Source organism: Panthera tigris, chromosome D1 (assembly GCF_018350195.1).
Source record: "Panthera tigris isolate Pti1 chromosome D1, P.tigris_Pti1_mat1.1, whole genome shotgun sequence".
Lineage (NCBI taxonomy): Eukaryota > Metazoa > Chordata > Mammalia > Carnivora > Felidae > Panthera > Panthera tigris.
In genome coordinates, this window is record NC_056669.1 from 103353815 (window position 1) to 103379684 (window position 25870).

At 40.3% G+C, this 25870-nt stretch overlaps 2 protein-coding genes and 1 non-coding gene across 3 annotated transcripts in view; 1 reads left to right on the forward strand and 2 right to left on the reverse strand.

Annotated features, from left to right (window-relative positions):
• LOC102950409 (olfactory receptor 10V1-like) overlaps positions 1-25870 on the forward strand; it is a 64002-nt gene that overhangs the window by 30578 nt on the left and 7554 nt on the right. The window lies entirely within an intron of this gene.
• LOC122231586 lies at positions 5382-5483 on the reverse strand. Its single transcript, XR_006208845.1, has one exon. It is a non-coding gene; the product is annotated as a U6 spliceosomal RNA (small nuclear RNA).
• On the reverse strand, positions 10176-11247 carry LOC102966969 (olfactory receptor 10V1). Its single transcript, XM_007092038.2, has one exon. It carries the CDS (start codon positions 11245-11247, stop codon positions 10318-10320), a length of 930 nt encoding a protein of 309 aa, XP_007092100.2. The 3' UTR covers positions 10176-10317.

The window sequence follows — 25870 nt, forward strand, 5'->3', positions numbered from 1 at the left end:
CATAAAGCCAATGACAAAGTAGATCATGGAGTTTCCTATTTAGAGCCATGCAGTATATCCATACAGTTTAGTCTGGGAACTTTTATGTGCCTTCAGTGTGAGCTGGGCTTAATCAGAACATTTAAGTTGCAGTGGGCTGGACTTAATCAGAATATTTAAGCGCAAGTGTTGCTTCTGTCCCTTACTAGCTGGGTGACCAGGGCAAATGCCTTAACTGTCTTCATGCTCTGTTTCTCAATCTCACAATTGTAGATTACGTCAGTTTAGTAGGGATTCTGTTAAAAGGATAAACATGGTAATATTCTTAGAATAGCTTTATATATGAAAAAGTCTTTTATACAGCAAGGACTCTGACGTTCAAAAGGTAAGTCATCTGGAAGTATAGCATTGTCTGTTTTTACCCATCTTAATGAAGGAAGCTGGTAAACGAAATAATCAAAGCCCATGGGTATTGAAAAAAAAAATAAGGGAAAAAAAGAAATAATTGGCTTCAAAACCTGGACAAGAACCAGAAATGGAAGTTGTTGGAGTTTTGAATGTTGACACTTGCAGCAAGAGATTTGTCAGGAGACCAGGGCTTCAGCTTGGTAATTATCTGGTCCCCAGATTCAATACCCTGGGCCTTAATAAATGAAGTTAGGACCTTTAGGGATATGCATGTGGGCATGGTCGAATAATTCTCAAATGACGCTGTGTGACCTTAAGGCATAATCATCACACTCAAGAATAAAGTTGAGTTTGTGTTAAATTAACTCTAGCAAAGAGAACTCAGATAAGAACAGGAAAGAAAGACTCAGCACACACCTCAATAAAGGGTACCAGTTCCCCAATACTGGGGTTTAGAGATATTTTCTTGTTTCGTGCATTGGCGCAACTCATGTTTCAGAATGCACAGTTTTAGTTTCTTTTTCCTCTTTCTCATGTCTTACAAAGCCATAGTATCTTGATTAATTTAATCTTCAGATTCTTGATACCTTGGAAAAATATATATGCTATCTTTCCTAATGGTAAAATAATTCTATTAGCTCCTCGTGGCAGTCCTGGTGTTCTTCTCCAGTTCTTATCCTAGGAAATTCTAGCTCACCTTCTCACATGCTCCAGTGCCACACCTGGGAAGGCTGGGTCCTTTACCCCAGGTTGTAATCCACTCCCCCCAAGTCCCTCACAGCACATATATCACTGTTAGCCTTTGTTGCATCAGATCGTGGTGGTTTGTTAGTATGTTTGCTGCCCCTTCTAGACTGTGAGCTACTTAGAGAGAACAACATGTCTTTTCCATCTTTAGGTTCCAAGATCTCATATACTCCCTGATGGTGGGTATAGGATGAAATTAGAAGAGAGGTGGGAGGTACTCGGTGCCTGAATTCCTGATCCAGATTTTGAGCCACCTCTCTTTTCTGAATTGCATGTTTGTTTATTTTTAAATCTTTTTTAAATTTTTTGCAAATATCTTCTCAGTGTCTTTACACAGTAGATGTATGTTTAAAAGACTGAGCCAAGAAAAGTAAGTCTTATGATGATTATTCATTTCTTCTCTTCGCTTGCTTCCTATCTTTCTCCACTGCTCCATTCCTTCATTTCTCTCATCTTTCATCTCTTATCTGTAGTAAATAAAAATATTCATAGTCTTAAAAACGCAGCAATGAATTATAATCTATTCCTGATTATATGCTGGCATAAATATGTATTATGTAAAATGGTACAAATACGTAAAATATGTAGACAAATCTCCCATATGATACAATTCCAAATAATTTATGTGGATACTCCCGCACAGTTGGGGGAGCATGACTCCCTACTCTTTACGTGTGGGCTGACTGTGGTGACTGCCTTCCAAAGAATACGGTATGGAAAGGGAGAACGGAGAGTAAGTTTATATTGGAGAAACCTGACCAATACTATCCCTGCCACGAGATGGAAGTCAACATCAATAGCAAAGTCATGTCGATAGTACCCCTGATGTGATGTGATGAGAACGACACTTTGTGTCTTTCTTTAAAAAAAAACCCATAACTCCTTGTCTAAGCATCAAATTCAATTTGAAGGACATTCTACAAAATACCTGACCAGGACATCTCAAACTGCCACGGTTATCAAAAATAAGGAAAGTGTAAGAAACTCACAGCCAAGAAGGACCTAAAGAGACATGATGGTTGAATGTAGTATGGTATCCTTGATGGAATCCTTGAACAGAAAAAAGGACATGATGTTAAAGAAAAAATAAGGCAATCCGAATAAAGCATGAGCTTTAGTTAGTAATAAGGTGTCAATGTTGGTTATTGAGTTACGACAAATGTACTATAGTAATGTTAACAACGGGGGAAATTGAGTGCACACATTCAGTCTTACCTAATGTACATATTCCCCAATTACTTCCTATTGTGTTACCATGGCTACTGCCTTCATAGCAATGACTGCAGTCTGTCATGATCTTTTTTGTTTACTGGCTGTCTCTCCCATTAGATTGTAAACTTCACGAGGGCAAAGATCTTCTCTGCTCACTCACTGTTGCATTCCCACTATGTTGCAGGTTGCCACACATAGCAGATGTTCAGTAAACAGCCATGGAATGAATGAAGGGAAGAATTATTGACAGGTCTTCCCAAGACTCGAAGGATCATTACAACTGGAGCAGAACTAACTCATTACATTACATTATAAATAAATCATACTTCATGCTTTCTCTAAAGAGAGGTAATAGGGGAAGCACCTTGATATCCAGGCTCCATTTCTCTCTCCCTCTCCCCATTTTCCTTTTCTTTCCTTCTTTCTTTCTTTCTTTCTTTCTTTCTTTCTTTCTTTCTTTCTTTCTTTCTTTCTTTCTTTCTTTCAATAGAAAGAATAGCCTGGAGTTTCTTCTTGGAAGGTGGGTAAGTAAGGGTGCTGACATATATTTGTTCCTGCTGGGAAGTTCATCACTTCTTTTCATCTCTTAATTAAGTCAACTGGAAGAAATGCAAATGATCACAGACGTATACCAAAGGAGACTCAGACTTTCTCTACCCAGAGGTCACTGAAGCAGAAGAACCTAACTACCAAGGTCAAAGAACGTCTTTGTGCACAGCTGGTGGCTTCCCCCTTCCTGGGATCCCTGAAAGCAAGGACAGGACACAGAGGCTGGGAAATCTGAAAACTCAGTCATGAAAGAATAGTTGAATGGTAGGCTCTGGGTGTACTGTGTGAGCCCACATGTTTCATGAAAAGCAGTGGTGGATGTCCTTAGTCATCCACTGAGGACAGTACTTTACATGGTCTGTGTTAGTCTTTGGAGTATTTCTGTGCTTTGATTGGTGTGTTCAGTTTCTTCCAATAGGCTATTTACCCTGTAGTTCTCCATATAATTAAAACAAGTGTTTATTTATTTATTTTTTGAGAGAGAGAGGGAGAGAGAGAGCAGAGGAGAGGTAGAGAGAGAGGGAGACAGAGGATCCGAAGCTGCCTCCATGCTGTCAGTGCAGAGAGCCTGATTTAGGGCTTGAATTCATGAACCTTGAGATCATGACCTGAGCTGAAGTTGGACACTTAACTGACTGAGCCACCCATGTGCTCCTCCAGATAATTTTTTTTTGAGTGCCACCCATTCACTGTGGCAAGTCTTCTGAGATATTAGAAGACATAAGGGGCATAGTGTCTGCCATCAATGAGGTCAGCATCTGACTTGGGAGATAAAACACAAGGACATGAAATGTGAGGTCCAATGTGAGACTGACCTTTGAAAGGGATGTTATCATAAAGGAGGGAGGGACAAGAAGAGTCACATAAAGCTTCACAGTGGAGGCAAAGACTTAGCTGGCCCTGAAAGGATGACTGTAAATTAATGATTAATAAATTTATTCAATATTTTCGGGATTTCTAGGCACCAAGGGAACAGAGATAGTTTCTTCCTCCAAAGAGGTCACAGTGTACTTGAGGAAGAGAAATAAGGGTGCTACGGGGTTACAGATGTTGTGATGGAGTTATACACAAGGTACAAAAAGAACGAGGGGGACAGTGTGGTCACTTGTCCTGGTGTGTGGGGTGGTGGTGGTCAGGAAAGCCATTTTAGGTGAAGTGTTGCTGAGCAGAACAGGTCAACACAAAACACATCTCTTTTAAAGATATGTCAGGGGTGTCTGGGTGGCTCAGTTGGTTGAGCATCTGACTTCGTCTCAGGCCATGATCTCATAGTTTGTGGGTTCAAGCCCCATATCGGACTCGGTGCTGACAGCTCAGAGCTTCAGATTCTGTGTCTCCCTCTCTCTGCCCCTTCCCCCCACCTCTCTCTCTCTCAAAAATAAATAAAACATAAAAAAAATTAAAAAGAATAAATAAAAGATATGTCCTAGAAAAGAATGGTGGTATACCACTTAGGTATTTTTTTTATGCTTATTTATTTATTTTGGGGAGAGAACACGAGCAGGGAGGGGCAGAGAGAGAGAGGGAGAGAGAGAATCCCAGGCGGGCTCCATACTATCCACACAGAGTCCGACTTGGGGCCTGATCTCATGAACCATGAGATCATGACTTGAGCTGAAATTAAGAGTTAGATGCTCAACCTACTGAGCCACCCAGGTGCTCCTGGGATATTCAGTCTTAATTCATTTCTTGAGGGAGTGCATCTGATTGGTGGAAACTAAATACATCATCCTACGTTGCTAGAGAGTCTGGGAGTTTTTAGCTTTTTAGGTCCTGAACTATGTGAAGACTCACCAGATGGTGGTTGAAACAGATTGTGTGTATACCATGTTGCCAAATTCTCCATTAGCTGCACACTGACTTTGAATGGCAAAGGCTTAGTACATGCATACCCTGGTTAGGAGGGCTGTCTAACTGGACTGGCAAATTAAAGATCAGAAAGTTGTCCCACACTAGTCAAACACAAGATTCAAGTTTGTAGTTTATAATTAACACACACACACACACACACACACACACACACACACACACACACACACACACAAAACGTAGCCAGTTATCTGCTGTCCTACTGCTATCATGCTCATATCTTTTGTTTTATTTTTTTTACATATTTATTTTTTATTGAGATATAATTGACATATAATGTCATATTAGTGTCAGGTGTACAACATAATATTTGATGTTTGTATGTATTGCAAAATGATCACCACAACAAGCCTAGTTAACATCCGTCACCATGGTTACAATTTTTTTTCTTGGGATGGGACCTTTTCAGATCTTGTCTCTTAGCGACTATCAAATGTACAACACAGTATTGCTAACTATGGTCGCCACGTTGCACACTACATCCCCAAGATTTATTTATTTCATAAGTGGAAGTTTGTACCTTTTGACCCCCTTCACCCATTTTGCCCATCCCCATCCTCTACCCCTGGCAACAACTAATATGTTCTCTGTATCTATGAGTTCAGTCTTTTATTTGTAAAACTCTGGAACTCTTCATGAATTTGCACACCATCCTTGTGCCGGCTCCTTGCCCATCTCAGTATTGTTCCGTTTTAGCACACGTGCCGTGAAGCGAGCACTCATTTCTTTTAAATAATAAGAAAGTCACATGGCAACGTCTGAGTTTTGAAACCACATTTGGGAGGGTGTGTTTCCCAAGTCAGAGGCCCACAGAATCCCAGCATTCAGACTTTCTGTCCTGCTTGGGAGAAGACAAGGGTTAACTGCTGTCCCATTTGGTCATGCCCACATTGTTCATTTTCACACGCTGATTGAGAAGCAGCTAAAAATCGATTACCATTGGGGTAGGAAAGTGGCCTGTCCAAAGTGAGCAGAAATGGTCTGAGTATTGATAGACATGAACAGAAAGTGGGAAAATTAAGGAATCAAAGTTAGTGCTTGTAGATATCCTAGTATTAACTAATTTAATCCTTTCATTTTCTAGATACTGAGACCAAAGCTTGCAGGATGAAAGTGACTTTCCCAGTTTATAGCTCCTAGAACCATGTCTCCATGTTTCCTGGATCTCAGTCCCATGATCCCATGGTAGATGATCTGGTGCCCCATCCACTCCCTGCTGCCCGTTGTGATAACTCCTGACTCCTCTCATCTTTTCATGGCCCCACAGGTTCCTCAGATATCCTGCTTTCCTCTGTCAGCACTATCCCCATGTTTTCTAGTGTCTTGTGACTCAACTTTTCTTCATTACCCTCCTTCCTCTGTTCTGAACAGTGCAACACTGTAAAAGGAGGACAAGAAAAATGAGGGTCTGTTTGGGATTTTCTTCCAGGTGTAATTGCAAAGGATGCCTGTCCATTTGGCTCTTTATTGGAATAAAGAGGATATGCATCAATACCATCCACTCTGCAGCAAGTGAAAGTTATAGATTCTCAAAATTTTCTATGAGTGATGAAAGTTTAAAAATACCCTTGCTAAAACTGGGTTAAATATAGCAAAATATATGATCTTCTTTTTTTTTAAGTTTATTTATTTATTTTGAGAGAGAGAGAGAGAGAGAGAGAGAGAATCCCAAGCAGGCTCTGCACTGCCAGCATAGAGCCCCATGCAGGGTTCAAACTCATGAACTGTGAGATCATGTCCTGAGCCGAAATCAAGAGTCAGACATTCAACTGACTGAGCCACTCAGGTGCCCCATGATCTTCTTTTAATAGGCAATAATAATTTCTACTTACTTCTCTCAGATGGGTATTTTGTAGTTCCCATTTTTATTTTTTATTATCTGCAAGTCTTAGGGAATATAGGATTTATAGATATAGAATCAAATAAGGCATTCAAAAATAAATATTAGCAATAAATGTTTCAAAAAAGTTTATAATAAGAATGTATAAGGGCACCTGGGTAGCTCAGTTGTCCAGCTCTTGATTTCAGCTCAGGTCATGATCTAATGGTCCATGGGACTGAGCTCTGCATTGGGCTCTGTGCTGACAGTGTGGAGCCTGCTTGGGATTCTCTCTCTCCCTCTCTCTCTCTCTGCCTCTTCCCTGCTTGTGTGTGCGTGCTCTCTCTCTCTCTCTCTCTCTCTCTCTCAAAATAAACATAAAAAAAGAATGTGCATTTATCAGTAACATTTTAAAAAATCTGAAAACCAGAGGGGCGCCTGGCTGGCTCAGTCGGTTAAGCGTCTGACTTCAGCTCAGGTCATGATCTCACAGTCCGTGAGTTCGAGCCCCACATCAGGCTCTGTGCTGACAGCTCAGAGCCTGGAAAGTGCTTCAAATTCTGTGTCTCCCTCTCTCTCTGCCCCTCCCCTGCTCATGCTCTGTTTCTCTCTGTCTCAAAAATAAATAAAAATATTTTAAAAAAATCTGAAAACCAGAAAAAAAAAGATCTCCAAAAGAAGTCCTGTTCAATTCCACAAATATTTATGGAGTACCATCACTGTGAAGGGAGCAGTGAAGGATACAAATGGTAGAAAAAGGCTAGAACACAATCCCTTTGTATAAAGAACATACAGTTTTTATGAGCGGTAACCACCCTCCCTAGATGTAATTTATCTCTTGATAGTAAATCAGCTGAGTCTAATAAATGCTATCCACTCTACTAGATGCTGGGAATTCAAGATTAAAGGCATATTCTCCATCCCCAAGGCACTCACAACTACTGAAATGTTTCTTTTCCCATTCAGATGAAGCTACAGAAATAAAAAAATTTATAAACTACCATTGGATTTCAAAACAATAAGATAACCATCTCATTGTGAATCCCTAGTAAAATTCTGGAAATGCATGATTGATTAGATAATCTGTAGGCGTGAAAAGCCTGGTGATGTAAAGGCCCATATGCAGTGACCCAAGATAAATCATGCCAAATGCACATCATTTTTAACATAAGGTGTCTAAATGTTTAGATTTTTACCAGTGCTGTAGTGTATTTTGATTGTATGAAGAGATTTGATAGGCTTCCCATGATATCTTTCTTGAAGATATAGTTTATTATAGACCAGATGGTGAATTGGTTATTTTTTTTTTAAGAATTTAAAAAAATTTTTAAAATTTATTTTGAGAGAGGGAGAAGTGTGTAAGTGGGGGAGGGGCAGAGAGAGGGAGAGAGAGAGAATCCCAAGCGGGCTGTGTGCTGTCAGCAGAGCCTGATGCAAGGCTTGATCTCAATCTGTGAGATCATGACCTGAGTCGAGATCAAGAGTTGGACACTCAACCAACTGAGCCACACAGATGTCCCTGAATCGGTTATTTTTTGATGCAAAATATATCATTTCAAACTCAACGACTTAAAATTTATCAATCATTTTATTTGCCCGTATTTCTGTGGGTCAGCATTTTAAGCCAGTTCAGCTGGGCAGTTCTTCTGGTGGGGTCCAATAACATGACTGCAGTCATCTGGTGGATCCACTGGGGTTGGTCTAGGGAACCTCCTTGGTGGCTTATCTCTGGGTGTCATCCTAGCCCTGACTTCTTCATGTGTCAGGTTCAGGGCAGAAAGGGAAGACAGACATCAAAGGGCAAGTGTAAGCCTCTGTTTGCAATATATTTGCTGATGTCCCATTGGCTAAAGCAAGTCACATAGCCATAGGGGCACGAGGGCCTCTCAGGGGCATGGATTCAGGGAGGGGAGATCCACTAGGAGGGTCATAACTGTGACAATGTGCCACTGATGGTATTAACTGAGCATATTTCTATCCAGTTGGACAACGATTCCCAAAGAGGAGGACTACCACAGGTGCTTATTTATCATGTTCTATTCTAGATATTGGTTAATGATTTCAACAAAGGAAATGAAATATAATTGTAATTTTGACCATGACATAAAACTAGATGAATAATATAATTCCTGAAGATAACTTTGGTAGTTTGGATCTCTTGGACTAAACCAATAAAAAAATCAATATATTAGTGTTAAATGAGAAGTCCTACACATATGTTAGTAAAATAAATTGTGGTCAGGCAGTATTGAGAGGCACATGAAACAATATGGAGGTTTTATTTGACACCAAATTTATGAGAGGTTACAGTGATCAAGAGCAATTGATAGAAACATAGTTCACAGGTCATGGAAAATAACAGTTCCGCAGAACAAAATATTCTCAGTGGATTGTGTTCATTTCTGGGTGAAAATTTGTAGAAGGACATGGAACGAGGGAAAATTAGAAGGTGACTGGTGTGAGAGCATACAAATATGATCTCCTGGAGAGAAAACTGATGGAGTATTTGCTCTACAGAGAAGAGAGCTAAAGACTTAAAAGAAGACACAAAATCCATCCTAATACTTAGAAGAACTGTCAAGGAGAAGAAAGCTCTAGAGGGTAAAAACAGGATCAGTGGGAGGAAGTTGTTTGTAGATGGACTTTAGCTCAAACGAATGTGTGGTACTGTAACAAACAAGTTGTCCAACAAGAATGTGGTGTCTTACAAGTTAATGATCTCTCTCCTTGGAAGCTCAAGCAGAGTCTGGAACACTGAGATGGTATAGAAGGGATTCTGGTGGAGTCCGAGATTCAACAAGGCTCACTTTCTCCCTTTCCCATATTTTCACTTATTAAATTAAAGAGCATTTTCCTTCATTACTATCCTTTTTATTGCTGGGGTGCTCTTTAAAAGTTATGAGAGTTATTTTTCTTTTTGGTTAATACAACAAAACTATATTAAAAAAAAAGTCCCCCTTCCTTTGGCCAACTGCAAAACCTCCTCTTTTCTTTTCTTTTCTTTTCTCTTCTCTTCTCTTCTCTTCTTTTTCTTTTCTTTCTTTCTTTCTTTCTTTTTTTTTTTTTTTTTTTTGGCATTCAGGGCCTGCTTGGCCAATATTGTGTGAAGATAGCTTAGTCTTTAGATTTCTATTAACAATTTTTTTTTAAATTTTTAATTCTTTAGAGAGAGAGAGAGAGAGAGAGAGTAGAAGCAGGGGAAAGGAGCAGAGGGAGAAAGAGAGAATCTGAAGCAGGCTCTATGCTCAGCATGGAGCCCGATGCAGGGCTCAATCCCATGACCCTGGGATCATGACCTGAGCCGAAGTCGAGAGTCAGAGGCTCAACCAACTGAGCCACTCAGCCAGGCGGCCTGTCTTTAGATTTTTTAAATACCTGTGTTCTCATCCTGGGTATGTCTTTTGTTAGCCATTTTGGTTTCCTTTTCTAAAAAAATGAGGACAGTGGTACTTACTATGGGCTAAGTGAGATAACCCATGTAAAGTGCCTAGTATATAAAGTCCAATAAATGTTGATGTTCCTCCATCAATGCCCAGGACATGCTGCCCTCCATGACACAGCTTTATTTCAATTACACAGTAGTATTCTTCTCCTCTGGTGATCCTAGAATAGTGGGCCATATCTCAGTTTGCGAGGACATTCTTGGCTCATGCATGCTGTCACAGCATAATTATTAATAGCATCCCGTTTTGCCCTCAAGTGTCCGATTTTGACAAGTCATGGGATCATCCTACCTAGAACTTCCTCAGCGCCTTCTGTAGGGCATCTTTCAGTACCTTGTTCCGCATACTGTAGATCAAAGGGTTTAAAATGGGAGTGATGAAGGTGTAGACCACGGACACCACCCGGCCCATCTCAGGAGAGTAGCTGGAACTGGGAGACAAGTATATAAAGCTGGTGCAGCCATACTGCAGGAGGACCACTAAGATGTGCGAGGAGCAGGTGGAGAAGGCTCGGTGGCGCCCTTCTGCTGACCGGATCCGTAAAATGGCTGCCACGATGAAGACGTAGGAGGTGGAGATTAATGAGAGTGGGACGCTTAGGACGATGAAGCTGACGATGTACAGGGCAGTCTTGTGAATGTGTGTGTCTGCACAGGCCAGGCGCATGACAGCAGGCATGTCACAGTAGAAGTGGTAGATCTCATTGTTGTTGCAGAATGGGAGACGGAAGATCAAAATAGTCAGTGGCAGCGACAGCAGGAACCCCAGCACCAGGGACCCTACCACCAGCTCCACACACAAGGGCCAGCTCATGACGTGGGTGTATCGTAGAGGGTAGCAGATTGCTACAAACCGGTCATAAGCCATGACCGCAAGCAGGACACAATCAGCTCCACCCAGGAAGACAAAGAAAAACATTTGGGTCCCACAGCCAGGGATGGAAACAGGAGTCCTGCCCATTGAAAGAAGGTTCGCCAAGGCCAGTGGGGCAATGGAAGACGTATAGAAGATTTCCAGAACTGCCAGGTTCGCCAGGAAAAAGTACATGGGGATGTGGAGGGAGTGGTTGATCTGGACAATGACTGCAATTGTGGTGTTTCCGCTGAGGCTGATCAGGTACATCGTCAGGAAGGCCACAAAAATCCCTACTTGTACCTTAGGGTCAGCTGAAAATGGACGAAAGAAGAATTGTATCTTTGCAGTTTTATTTATTTCTTCCATGGGTAGTGTGCTGGATCTAGAAAAAGGAAAGATGACATGTGTCTCTAGGTACCTCCCATTTAATGTGACGCAGTCACATTCCCCTGTTTAATGTTAGAGCACTTTCTGAGGTACCTCAGTGGTTATGGGCACCCTTTCATTTCAGAGCAAATCTTGGAATATTATAATTTACACATATGCTACTCCTCTCATTTCCTCCTCTACCCTGAAGAGGAGGACTGAGAAATCCTCCATGGTGGCGATTTTGATGCTCTTTGCTTTGATTCTGGTGCCTAGCACCATGTCCGATACAGGAAGCTTTCTAAGAAGTATTTACTGAATGAATGAATGAGTAAAGTCAGCTTAAAGTTCAAAGTTACAAAATGGATAAAACAGGGTATTAACTCATCATGGGAAACTCAAAGCAAAAACGTTTTCGGAAAGTTTAATTGGATGTAGGTTATAATTTAAAGAGACTTGTGGTCCTGGTGTGCTGTGATATTACAGCACACACTGTAATTTAGCTCGACACCTAGAAACATTGATTCAGCCTGCTTTCTCTCCTTTCTTCAATTTGTTCCTAAATGCTGATAGTTTGTCCTTCAAAAATTTCTCATATCTATTGCTTTGGTCCTTTTCCACTGCCCCAGTCATTTCTATCCATTGTTATCTTACATTTGGGTTCTTGCGATAGCCTCCTGTGTAATCTCCCATTTTCCTTCCTCTTCCCGTTATCATCCATCCTGTTCTCCATTATCACATTACCCACCTACTTAGTCATTTTCAGTGCCTTCCCATTGCCTAAATGACCTTCATGCTCCTCTGCTGATGATTCCAGTGTCTCTTGGACTTGACTGTTTTAGGCTAATCCCACCATGGCCTCAATTATCCCTGTCATGTACTATGGAGTCTACTCATTGGCTTCTTCTCCATCATTCTTCTTTGTGCTTCACATACTTCTGTTCTCCTTCCAGTTAGAAATCTCATCATCTCTCTTTTGCCTAATCCAAATCCTGTTCAACTTTCAAATTCTAAGTCATGTTCTTCTTTTCATGGTCTTCCTAGGTCACTCCAGTTAAAAAAAAGTCCCTCTCTCCTTTCCCTGAAATTCTATGTTTCTCTGAGTGTTATGATTTTAGTGCTAGTACACTGTCTTTTATTATATCCAGTTCCAAATTATATTCTATGTTCCCTGAGGACAGAGGATGCGTCTTATGACAAATTGTCATTTATTCCATGTTAAGTGGTAGGCATGGTGGAAAATGATTTAGGTGTATTAGGTCACTTAGTCCAAAAAGCCGTTTTAAGAGGCCTGTACTATTATCATCCCATTTTACAGATGAAGACAGAGGCTTAAAGAGGTTAAGAAATGTTTTGAAGTCACGCAGGTAGAAAGTGAGAGAGGAAAGATTTGAATACAGTCTATTTGACCACAAAAGTCTCGTGCTTGATTTTGGTTCATACCATACTGCCTCCTTCTATACTACTTTATATTTTCTAAATGGCTTTGTTATTTGATTATATTTTCATCCATAGGTAGAACTCTAGATGGTCAATGGTAAAAAGAGCACCTAAGATCTGAGAACAAAAATGTTAGATTACAGTATTTTCAGATTTGAAAAACATAATTACAATCTAGACTGTTGTTTTATTTAGTAAATGCTGCCCGTAACAATGTAACAAAAAGAATCTCCTTTCTTTCTCTTATGAGGAGCAGGGAGAAAGGATTTGGTTAAAAACTATGATGTTTGGGTGAAGACGGAGGAGAGTGGTTTAATTCATCCTTCACGAGAGACAACATGGAAACGAAGAGAAGGTCTTCTGTGGCCCAGGCCCCAGAGTCCTGAGTGATGTCCAAAGGGTCTCCATAGGAGCCTGAAGTTTTAATATCCTGTCTTCTGGTGGCTAAGAGTCTAGTCCCAAAACCAACACAGTAGCTTTGTATTGAACCAAACCTATTCAGGTGAATACAAATGAATAACTCAATTCATAAGAAGGACACTAGAGATGGAAATTCCAAATGGTGCCTTCTGTTCATTTGTTTTCTCAGTTACCACCTCCTTGGGCACAGGAAGTCTTGGGCATAAATCCACCTAATTTCCTCAAAGCACTTGAGTCTAAATGCAATGTATAGGCTGCATTGGCTTCATTTCATTACAAGGTCTAGAAAAGGGAACAGGAAATCAAACATAGAGAAATACTATGAAATCCAGGGTTCTGAATAAGAAATCCAAGTGCCACATTATCCAGTTTCCTATCTAACTATTCTTTTCATTTCTTTCTGCAAATTTCCCCACCCATGGTAGTCTCTTCATTGTGAGAAGATAAAGATGTAAGTTAGGTTCTATCTGGAAGCTATATGAATTGTAGGTTATATGAAGTGCTTTCGTTATTGCAAAGAAGAAACCAAGTAGACACATTTCAAAAGATGGTCTTGATATTTCTTTCAGATACTCCTTCTATATGATGCCAAAATATTGAACCAAATGTTGGGCATCGTGCAAATAAATAACTGAAAGCTTTACTGACTATTCTTTATATAAATCCTGAGGGATAGTGGTGGTTATTTGTATCTATGCATGCTTCCGAAACCATATTCCGGGTGCCTGGGTGGCTCAGTCAGTTTAGCGTCTGACTCTTGATTTCAGCTCAGGTCACTATCTCACAGTTTGTGGGTTTGAGCCCTGTGTCGGGTTCTGTGCTGGCAGCGTGGAACCTGCTTGGGATTCTCTCTCTCCCCACCCCGCCCCGTCCCTCCCCTACTCATGCTTTTTCTCTCTCAAAAACAAATAAACAAACTTAAAAAAAAAATGTGTATATTCTACAATCTACAGGGTACAAAGCTATGTCCAGGACAAAAATGAAGTCCCAGAATCAAGATGGTGCAGCTTTCTTAAAAGGTAAATTTTGTTAAAAAAAATTAAAAAAAAAAAAAGGTCAATTTTACCTTGAAAATTTTTGCAAAATTATTTCATGTAAAAAAAAGTGGAGATAGTATACAGAGAAGGAAGATCTGCATGAATTTTGGGAGATTAAAAACAAGATTTCCAGGAGATTTATTACTTGTGGCTGCTTGCCAAGTCCTTACGAATATAAATTGTCTCTCATGTTAATTAATTAGTACTTAAATAGAAAAGCTTTAGATGTACTGATTTAGACCATAGATTGGCTATTACCCAATGAAAAATAATTTTCCAGACTTCCCAAATATACAGTCTTGATTTGGAAAGTCTCCTCCCTTATTATTCAAAAGAAAACAACTCAAGTAGTAGTCACCATTTTCTAAGATAAGTGAGGCTCAGAGAAAACACTCAGGGGATAGCTAGTCTTTGGAAAGATGGTTTATCATCTCCTGAGACTGTTTACCATCAGACAATGAAGAACATGGCTCCACGAGTTCTCCACGAATTGTCCTTCATGTAATTCCTGTCCGGGTTGATTAGTGGCCATAAAAGGTCATAGATGCCCACAGAATCAGAGCTCTGGCACATTATCTGGTCCATCTCTTCCAAAGAGATTGCTCGACTTATCCAAGCATTTTTAAATTCATTATTTAAACATGCAAGGCACTGCAGGGGATGCAAAGATGATTGGGATGTCATCTGTTCTGTGCAGTCATAGGGACAAGACTGTTGGCCAGATTTCCCCTTATTCTTGTTGTGTTTAAAACACTTTTGCATCCCCCCCCCTTGTCAGTTTCCCTCAATTAAAATTGTAGGCAACATTTAAAATAAGGGCTGAAAAGTTAGTTAAAAGGTGGTCTTTTCACTAAGTCAGTAAACTGCCTCTTTGGTTAGACAACTAGAACTTAGGAAAATGCGTATATAAAACAAGCATATAATTTGGGGGAGATGATCCTTCCAAGAAATATGTTACAGAGGAGGCTATGCTGGAGTTGAATGACGTGCATTCAAATTCCAGCTTTCTACTTAATAGTTTTGTGATCTTGCTAAGTCACTTGCTCTCTCTAAGAGAGAGAATTCCATTTGCTCAGAATAACAGCTCACTTTTTTACAAGAATGTTTTGAGGTGAAAATGGAACAATGTCCATAAAAGAACCTACTGGGATGCATGGCAGTGTATAAAGTATAGCGATTCATTGATTCCTTCCATTATCTATCTTGAGACTGAGGAAGATTTAAATTGCTGGGTAGAATGCCTGGCAGGTGTATCTAATATTTTTTGGGAAATCTTTTACACACCTCTGGTTCCATTTGTAGTTTCCTATGTCACCTTATGTTGCATAATTCCTCTTTGAATAGAATGAGCAGTGGCCACTGTCTCAGAAATTAGTTGTTACTATTAAAAGATAGCTTATATAGAATGTCTTGACTTCAGGTTTATCTGGCCTATTTGACCTACAATGGCATATCTCTTAGCACAAAGTTGGACTCACCTACAGAGGAAGATGAACTCTTAACTTGGGAGTTTTGATCATAGGATGAACAGAGAAGGAAGAACAATGTTATAACCATCATTCACAGGACAAAAACCCTGTTTGAAGCATAGTGTTCGTGGTTTCTGGAGATACTCATACCAGCTGGGAGATCTATTCGTAATGATTCAAAGAAAATGTCCCAATGTCAGATGTACCAAACAAAAGATATATTTGTCCTTACGAGACATTATTGAATAACATTTTCTATATGTCTGAGTATATGTGAATTTCATATATGAACTTATGAAGTCATAAGTATCATTCATAAAATGAAATTCAGATTTCATATCCATTTATATATCTCAAGAGATTAGATACCTAAAGAGACTCTACTCTGGAAGAGTCTTTTGTGAGAATTTTCTGGCAGCAGCATCTGGAAAGGAGAAATGCCATTGTGGTATTGCTTTACTCAAATATGTTGAATCATATGGAATTTGTTTCTGAAAACCAATAATGGTAGCATTTAGGCAATTTCACATGATTCAACATAATACTTTTACAAGCATATTTTGAATATGTCAAAGGAAATATTCAGGTATTTAACCAAAAGTTATTCTCCTACTGCATACCAATGGGCAACATTTATTGGGCACTCATACACTGTGCTAATCATTTTTCAGCGATCATTTCACTTAAGTGGTCCTTCAGTGAATATTCAACAGATACTTTTATTGTACAAACTTTTTAGATGAAGAAATTCAGGCTTCTGGGTTTGACGAACTTGCTCAGCTGTTAAATGGCAAAGTAGCACTTAATTCTTAGGTCAATCTGGAAGCAAGTCTAAGCTTCTACCATTCAAATAAACTGTACAGGGGCGCCTGGGTGGCTCAGTAGGCTAAGTGACCAACCCTTGATTTAGGCTTAGGTCATGATCTCATGGTCCGTGAGATCAAGCCCCGAATTGGGCTTCGTGTTAACAGTGCAGAGCATGCTTGGGATTCTCTCCCTCTCTCTCTCTGCCCCTCCCCATACTCTCCCCCTCTGTCTCTCTCACACACAATAAATAAATAACCTTTAAAAATAAAAAAGAAAATGCAACTGTACACACTGAGCAATGCACTATATGTTGTAAGGCTGAATGTTATGTGTCCTAGAGAGACAAAATTTTTAATTTTTTAAAGTTTATTTATTTTGAGAGAGAGAGAGAGAGAGAGAGAGAGAGAGAGAGAGAGGGAGAGAGAAATCACAAGCAGGGGAGGGGAAGAGAGAGGGAGAGAGAGAATCCCAAGCAGGCTCCATACTATCAGCATGGAGCCCAATGTGGGACTCAGTCTCACGACCACGAGATCACAACCTGAGCCAAAATCAAGACTTGGATGCTTAACCGACTGAACCACCCAGGTGCCCCCCAAATTTTTAAATTCCAATTGTCCACTGTCAACAAAACTATTTCACTGGAAAGTGATGTGTCACAAGACTTCCTCAGTTTATTACAAGTCAATGCTCAGTCCTCTAATTTGTAATCTCTCTCCTTTCCTTTTTGCTCCTCCTTTTCTTCCTCTTCACCCACTACCCATTTAATCAACAATATTTACCTTAATAAACCCTTTAAAAAACGTTTGTTAAGGCTCTACTTTATGTAAGGCATAGCTCAGGTGTCTGGGAAAAGGAGGAAACGTGTAGAGAATGAGAGAGGTCAGTGTTCAAAGAGTTCAAAATTGAATGAGAGCAGTAAAAATAGTAAAAGTCAAATTCACTTAAGTATTCTCATGAAAGGATAACATGCCGGGCACACAGGCATATCTCTGTGCAATAATGTCTTTTGAAAAATGCATGTAATTAGAATTACCTTTTAATGCATAAGGGGATTCTCAATGTGAAGGATCCTCCTTGTAATTCCTTTAATAATAGAAATGAATGTTTCCTAATTTTTTGGCTTCTGTAAGTTTGAAGTTTGGAGTGATGGATTTTTTTAAACTAGAGGAAGCCTTAAAAGTACTGACATCTGTATGTTTCAGTGCTAATTAGCGGTGAACTCTTAATCTGATCTAGAGTATGATCCCTTGATCTTTTTGGACAGAAGCTCCTTCTTGCCACTCAGCAATTTGAAGAGCATGGATTTTACAGTATGTATTCTTGAGTTCCCCTGAAACTGTCGTGTGTAAAACATTGGTTCTTCTTAGGAACTGGACTTTGACTCTTTCTCTGAAAGGCTCCGTCCTTAGCTTCTCTTCCCTGGCCAGTGTCTACCACAAGGCTTGGCTTTTACAAGCTAGGGATTTTCCTAATCTTCTCAAATCTGGTGTCTGGGAGGAGATTCTTACCTTATGCTGGACTCATGTGGACTGTAAGCCATTGCAGATTTACTTGGATCCTTTGCCAAACACTGAGAACCCCAGGAATCTGCCCCTAGGTCCTTCTGTCCTCAGAGGATCCCCAGGCAGGTATGCTGATCACTTCTAGATTCATAGATCTGGCTGATTCAGGACACTAGGTTAAAACACTTCTCAAACTCAACCTGATTCCTATCTGATCAACTCTTAGCCTGAAGATATGTTCCACCCTGCCTTTTTCTTCTTTGTATAAGGTAACGTCTGGGCTTTACTTACTACATCTCTGTAGTCTAAAACTTACCTTTGAAGTTCCCCTGATATTCAGACTCGAAATTATCATCCAGTAAGGACATTCATAACTAATCTGGCTAAAGCGACATTCTTGGTCCCCTGAGATGACTGAGGTGTGCCTGGGAAGCAGAAAGCAACACGATTAAATACAGTGTTCCTTAAAAATTAAAATTGCATCAGGATTATTCCACTGGTACATCTTCCCTGAGGGTCATCTTTTAGTAACTTGTTGGTAAGTTCAATGATGAAGTCAGTTGGGGAAAGAAAAATTATTATTTTCACTTGATTTACCTTGAAATCACGTTTTTAAAAAGATCACTTCTACATGCAGCATTTTCTTTTCTTTTCTTTTTTTTAGTGGGGAGGGCATATTTTGCAATATCCTCTGCTCTCTTTGCTTCTGGAAAAGCAATTTCTCCTAATTTTACTTTATAGTTCTGATTTTTAAAAATAGCTTTTTTGCTTTAAAATTTTTTAAATATTTATTTATTTTTGAGAGAGAGAGAGACAGAGAGAGAATGAACGGGAGAGGGGCAGAGAGAGAAGGAGACACAGAATTAGAAGCAGGCTGCAAGCTCCAAGCTGTCGGCACAGAGCCAGACTAGGGGCTTGAACTCAAGAACTGTGAGAGCATGACCTGACCCAAAGTTGGATGCTTAACTAACTGAGCCACCCAGGCAACCCTGCTTTTTTTTTTTAATGTTTATTTTTTTATTTTTGTGTGAGAGAGTGCAAGGGGGGCTGGGGCTGAGAGGGAGGGGGACGGAGGACCCAAAGGAGGCTCTGTGCTGACAGCAGCGAGCCTGATGCAGAGCTCGAACCCACCAACCGTGAGATCATGACTGGAGCCGGAAGTTGGACGCTCAACAGGCTGAGCACCCAGGCGCCCCTTTATATTTCTGATTTTACTTCTTAGTCTATTTTGCTGGCTTCTTCTCTTTCCCTAACTTCCCCTCGAGGTGGGTCTTGGTCCTAGGTCCTCTTTTCTTATTTATTTTATTTTATTTTTTTTGCAAATGGTTCAGTTTCTTTAGGCTTTAAATACAGACAACAGGCTGATGACTCTCAAATGTGTTATTTCCAGCCAACCTCACCCCTGAACTCCAGACTTGTATATTCACTGTCTACTTGACATCTCTATTGCATCACTGATGAGTATCTCCTGTTTCACATATCTAAAACCAGAGCCTCCACTCACCATCTACTTGGGTGTTGAACCATTCAAATCCTGACCTTAGTCTCTCAGTAATATTTGTTGAGATTAATGAATAATGATGCTTCATTCAAATTCATCCAAAGACATGGTTTTCTTTCAGTGTCCCCTGGAGAAATGAGGGACCATCTAGAGTTCTTTTTTTATTTATTTTTATTTTTTATTTTTATTTAATTTATTTTTTTAATTTACATCCAAGTTAGTATATAGTGCAACAATGATTTCAGGAGTAGATTCCTTAATGCCCCTTTACCCATTTAGCCCATCCTCCCCTCCCACAACCCCTCCAGCAACCCTCTGTTTGTTCTCCATATTTAAGAGTCTTTTATGTTTTGTCCCCCTCCCTGTTTTTATATTATTTTTGCTTCCCTTCCCTTATGTTCCTCTGTTTTGTATCTTAAAGTCCTCATATGAGTGAAGTCACATGCTATTTGTGTTTCTCTGGCTAATTTCGCTTGGCATAATACCCTCTAGTTCCATCCACGTAGTTGTAAATGGCAAGACTTCATTCTTTTTGATTGTTGAGTAATACTCCATTGTGTGTGTGTGTGTGTGCGTGTATATATATATATATATATATATATATATATATATATATATATAACATGTATAGAACATGTATATATCTACATCTTCTTAACCAACTGAGCCACCCAGGTGCCTCGTATACCACATCTTCTTTATTCATTCACCCATCAATAGACATCTGGGCTCTTTCCATACTTTGGCTATTGTTGATAGTGCTACTATAAACATTGGGATGCATGTGCTCCTTTGAAACAGCATACCTGTATCCCTTGGATAAATACCTAGTAGTGCAATTGATGGGTTGTAGGGTAGTTCTATTTTTAATTTTTTGAGGAAGCTCCATACTGTTTTCCAGAGTGGCTGCACCAGTGTGCATTCCCACCAGCAGTGCAAAAGAGATCCTCTTTCTCTGCATCCTTGCCAATGTCTGTTGTTGCCTGAGTTGTTAATGTTAGCCATTCTGACAGGTATGAGGTGGTATCTCATTGTGGTTTTGATTTGTATTTACCTGAGGATGAGTGATGTGGAGCATTTTTTCATGTGTCGGTTGGTCATCTGGATGTCTTCTTTGGAGAAGTGTCTATTCATGTCTTTTGCCCATTTCTTCACTGGATTATTTGTTTTTTTGGGTGTTGAGTTGGATAAGTTCTTTATAGATTTTGGATACTAACCCTTTATCTGATATGTCATTTGCAAATATCTTCTCCCATTCTGTCAGTTGCCTTTTAGTTTTGCTGATTGTTTCCTTTGCTGTGCAGAAGCTTTTTATTTTGATAAGGTCCCAATAGTTCACTTTTGCTTTTGTTTCACTTGCCTCTGGAGATGTGTTGAGTAAGAAGTTGCTGTGGCCAAGGTCAAAGAGGTTTTTGCCTGCTTTCTCCTCGAGGATTTTGATGGCTTCCTGTTTTAAATTTAGGTCTTTCATCCAGTTTGAGTGTATTTTTGTGTATGGTGTAAGAAAGTGGTCCAGGTTCATTCTTCTGCATGTCGCTGTCCAGTTTTCCCAAAACCCCTTGCTGAAGAGACTGTCTTCATTCCACTGAATATTCTTTCCTGTTTTGTTAAAGATTAGTTGGCCATACATTTGTGGTTCCATTTCTGGGTTCTCTACTCTGTTCCATTTATCTGAATGTCTGTTCTTGTGCCAGTACCATACTGTCTTGATGATTACAGCTTTGTAATACAGCTTGAGGTCCGTAGAGCTCTTTTTTTTAAAGGTCATTTATGACATTGTGGAATGAGAAGGGAGTTTAGAGGATATTTAATGGTTCCATCTCTAATCCCCATATCTCAAAAGGCCTTCAAGATTATTAATGGAGGGAGTGCCTGGGTGGCTCAGTCGGTTAAGAATCAGAGTTTGGCTCAGGTCACGATCTCGTGGTCTGTGGGTTCAAGTCCCACATCAAGCTCTGTGCTGACAGCTTGGAGACTGGAGGCTATTTCAGATTCTATGTCTCCCTCTCCCTCTGCCCCTCTCCCTCTCACACTCCATCTCCCTCTGTCTTTCTCTCCCTCTCTCTCTCTCAAAAATAAATAAACATTAAAAAAGATTACTAATGGAGTTTCTAAGGTAATTTTAATGTTTCAAAAGGCCTAACATGTCATACATTTTCCTGGGATAATTTTATATTATTATTATTATTATTATTATTATTACTGTTATTATTATTACTTGTGTTTTTGTTTATTTAGAAGATAGAGTTAGGTAGGTAGTAATTTTTAAAACATGGGGTTTGGAGGCAGTATATATAAGAATGGCTCAAAGAGTAGGTCTAAATTCAGACAGATTTGGTTTCAAACCTTGGCTCAGCCAAGGGCTGGATGTGTGCCTTTGGGTAAGTGAGTTAAACTTTCTAAGCCTTACTTACCTCACCTGCAAAGTGGGAATGATAGTACTGCTTCTCGCTCATAGAGTGGTTGCGGAGATTGAATGAGATAATGCCCGTGCAGTGTTTATCATGTTACCTAACCCTTTCTTAGCTTTAAAATCATGACGGTGGGGTTCATGGAGAAAACACTGTAAAATTCATGTGGTGCAGAGAATGTTGAGAGCTACTGATTTTATTCATCCTGACTTCCAGATAGCTATCCCTAATATTTTATGTCCCAGCTAAAATTGAACAATAAAAGTTGTATATATTTGAGGTATATAACAGGATGTTTTTAGACCAGGTATACCTTGTGAAATGAAAACTGCAATCAAGCCAATTCATGTATCCATCTCCCCTTAGAGTCACTTTTTTCTTTTTGTGGTGAGAATACTTCATATCCACTCGCTTAGAAAAGTTCACATATACAATGCATTATTATTAGCTGTACTCACCGTGTTGTACAGGGGGTCTCCGGAACCTGTGCATCTTATAACTGGAAGCTTTGGCCAGCATCTCCCCATTTCCCACACTCCCCAACCCTTGGTAACCACCCTCTACTGGGTGTCTGTGAGTTCAATGTATTTTAGAGTCTACATAGAAGTGTTACGATTTGGCATTTGTTTTTCTCTGTTTGGCTTATTTCACTTAGCAAAATCTCTAGGTTCATCCGTGTTGTCACAAATGGCAGCATTTTCTTCTTTCTCTTGCCTAATTACTCTGGCTAGGACTTCCAGTGGTACGTTCAATAGAAATGGCAAATAATAAATTTATGTGCAGAGCTACTGAAAAGTTATTTGATGTATTTCAGCAGAGATTCTTTTTTTTAAGTTTATTTATTTATTTTGAGAGAGAGGGAGAAGGAGGGAGAGAGAGAGTGCATGAGTGGGGGAGGTGCTAGAGAGAGAGAGGGAGAGGATCCCAAGCAGGCTCTGTGCTGTCAGCATGGAGCCTGACACAGGGCTTGATCCCATGAATGGTGAGATCATGACCTGAGCCGACATCAAGAGTTGAATACTTAACCGATTGACCCACCCAGGTGCCCCTCAGCAGAGATTCTTTATAAAACCTCTGAGTGAAATGGGAATAGAAATAAACTGCTTAAATATATTATAGTTAATTTTTATCTATTCTGTAAATATTTACTGAGTGCTTATTGTGTGCCAGAAACTGGGAGTACCATGGCAGATAAATCAGGGACGATTTCTGCTCTTGTGCTTACATCATTGAATGCTATTTTATTTTTATTTTTAAAATTTTTTTTAGCATTTATTTGTTTTTGAGAGACAGAGTGTGAGCAGAGGAGGGGCAGAGAGTGAGGGAGAGAATCCCAAGCAGGCTCCAGGCTCCAAGCTGTCAACACAGAGTCTAACGCGGGGCTCAAACTCATGAACCGGGAGATCATGACCTGAGCTGAAGTCAGACGCTTAACCGACTGAGCCACCAGGTGCCCCAAATGCTATTTCTGATGTAGGCAACTCTTCTAAGTACATCACAGGTATCACTGTGCACAATTACATCATGAAGGAGGTGCCATGATTATCCTCATTTTTCAGATAAGGAAACTGAGGACCAAGATGTTGAGTAACTTATCCAAGGTCATGTAACTAGCAAGCGACAGCTCAAAATTCAAACCTATGCTGTCCCTAAGCAGGGATCATCAAAGTAGGGTCTATAGGTCATATCCGTGGGCTGCTGGGTTTTGTAAACGATGTTTTGTTGGCGCACAGCCATCTTTATTCCTCTCCCTGTTGTCTCTGCCTGCTTTCGTGTGGCCCCAGCAAAGTTGAGCAGTTGTGACAGAGGCCGCCGCATGGCCCATAACGCCTCAAACAGATGCTCCCTGGGACTTCGCAGAAAACGCTTGCCAACTTGTGCCACAGAGGCTGCCACTTCCTATGAAAACCTGTATTGAAATCTCACAGCGGGTAGCATTATAAATGGTGGATTAAGTAAACCATGTTCACAAGGTCTCAGGTGCTAGATGGGACTCTCAGTATCACCATGGTTAATCAACACTTTGGAGGTTCTGAATAATGCAGCAAGACCAGAAAATAAAATAATTGGTCTCAGATGGTATGATTTTACCCCCGGAAACTGCAAGGAATTCTCAGTTTAGAACTTCTATACGTGTAGTGGTCTGGGGTGGGACCTGAGAGTCTGTACTTGGATCAGGCTCCCAGCTGATGCTGATTCTGCTGATCCCCGTATCATACTTTGAACACCAGTGTATTTATTGCCAACACGTGGTCTAGGGTGTAGCTTTGAAGTCCTTCAAACTGGGTTCTCTTCCTAGCGGTCCCTCTTTTAAGATACCTAATTTTGGTCAGATTATTTACTCTGGAAGCCCCAGTTTCATCATCTGTGAAATGGAGGTAATCGTGGGTAATAACAAGTGTGACGTCCTCAGCAGAAAATCTGCCTGTAGTAAGTATCCAGTAACTGTCAGCTCTATTAATATCTCTTACAGGTCAAATTTCCTTTGGATTTCTACTTTGACAACCCATGGGAATCCAGAGGGCAGTAGGAAATTTCCAAGCTACTTATTCTTTACAAAGCCGGTCAGATAAAGTAAACAGTTGGAGAGGAGAGCCACGTATTTTTTTTCTCACATCTAGACAGACCTCCATATAATTGAGCTTTGAGGGGAGGAAGAAAGAGGGGTGCACGTAAGGAGCTGGGTGAGTTTGATTCTGGGGCCACTAGTCATTCCATTGGCAGATCCAGCCTCCTGACCATCTCCCTGCCTCTTCTCTTCTTTCTACTATGTTCTCTGCATCAGAGCTGAGTGACCTTGTTCCAATACAAGGGCCAGCGTATATCTCTCCTTAAAAGCTCTAGTGGTTTCCCATAACACTTACAATGGAATCCAGACTTCTAACTGTGGCCCTCAACCCTGTGTGATTTGTGGCCCCCTTCCTCTGACGTCCTCTTTCCTTTTTCCCCATCACTGACTCCTTTCCACCCCTCCATCCACATTGCTATTCTCGTGGTTTACTAAACCAGTCATAAAATCCCTGCCTCAGGACCCTTGCATGTGCTAATGCTTCTCCCCAGAATGCTCTTTCCCTACTGTTTATTTTGACATATTCCAGCGGCCTTGTAAAAATTATTTTATTTTACTTTTTATTGTGATAGGAATATTTAACATGAAATCTACCCTTTGAAAGATTTTTTTGTGGGGGCACCTGGGTGGCTCAGTCAGTTGAGCCTCCAACTCTTGATTTCAGCCCAGGTAATGATCTCACAGTTTGTGGGCTTGAGCCCCCCATCAGGCTCTGTGCTGACAGTGCTGAGCCTACTTGGTATTCTCTCTCTCCCTCTCTCTCTGCTCCTCCCTGCTTGTGCTCTCTCTCTCTTTCTCTCTCAAAATAAAAAAATAAACTTAAAAAAAATATTTTTTGTGTGTGTGATTTAAACAATTTGGGGGCACCTGGGTGGCTCCGTGGGTTAAGTCTCTGACTCCAGCTTAGGTCATGATCTCAGGGTTTGTGAGTTTGAGTCCCACGTTGGACTCTGTGCTGACAGCTCAGAGCCTGGAGCCTGCTTCAGATTCTGCGTCTCCCTGTCTCTCTCTCTGCCCCTTTCCTGCTCAGGCGCGCGTACTCTCTCTCTCTCAAAAATAAATAATCCTCAAAAAATTAAAAAAAATTTTTTAATTGAATTAAAGGTGACTTATATTATATTGGTTTCAGGTATACCACACAATGATTCGGCAATTATATGCACTGCAGAATACTCACTGTGATAAGTGTAGTTACCATCTGTCACCCTAGAAAGTTATCACAATCTTATGGACTATAATCCTCTTGCCGTACTTACGTCCCTGTGACTTATTTATTTTATAACTGGAGGTTTGTACTTCAAATCCCCTTTATCTATTTAGTGTACGATATAGTATCATTAACTATAGGCATGATGTCATACAGCAGATTTCTAGAAGGTAATGATCTTGCACCTGCTTTTTTCGTTTACACTTTCAGGCCTCCATTCACGGCACTTCCCCAGAGGGGTCTTCCTCGACTCCTTTAGT

Excerpts from the sequence above, each read along its gene's own strand:
- LOC102966969 (XM_007092038.2), bottom strand. The coding sequence starts at position 11,247 with ATGGAAGAAATAAATAAAACTGCAAAGATACAATTCTTCTTTCGTCCA.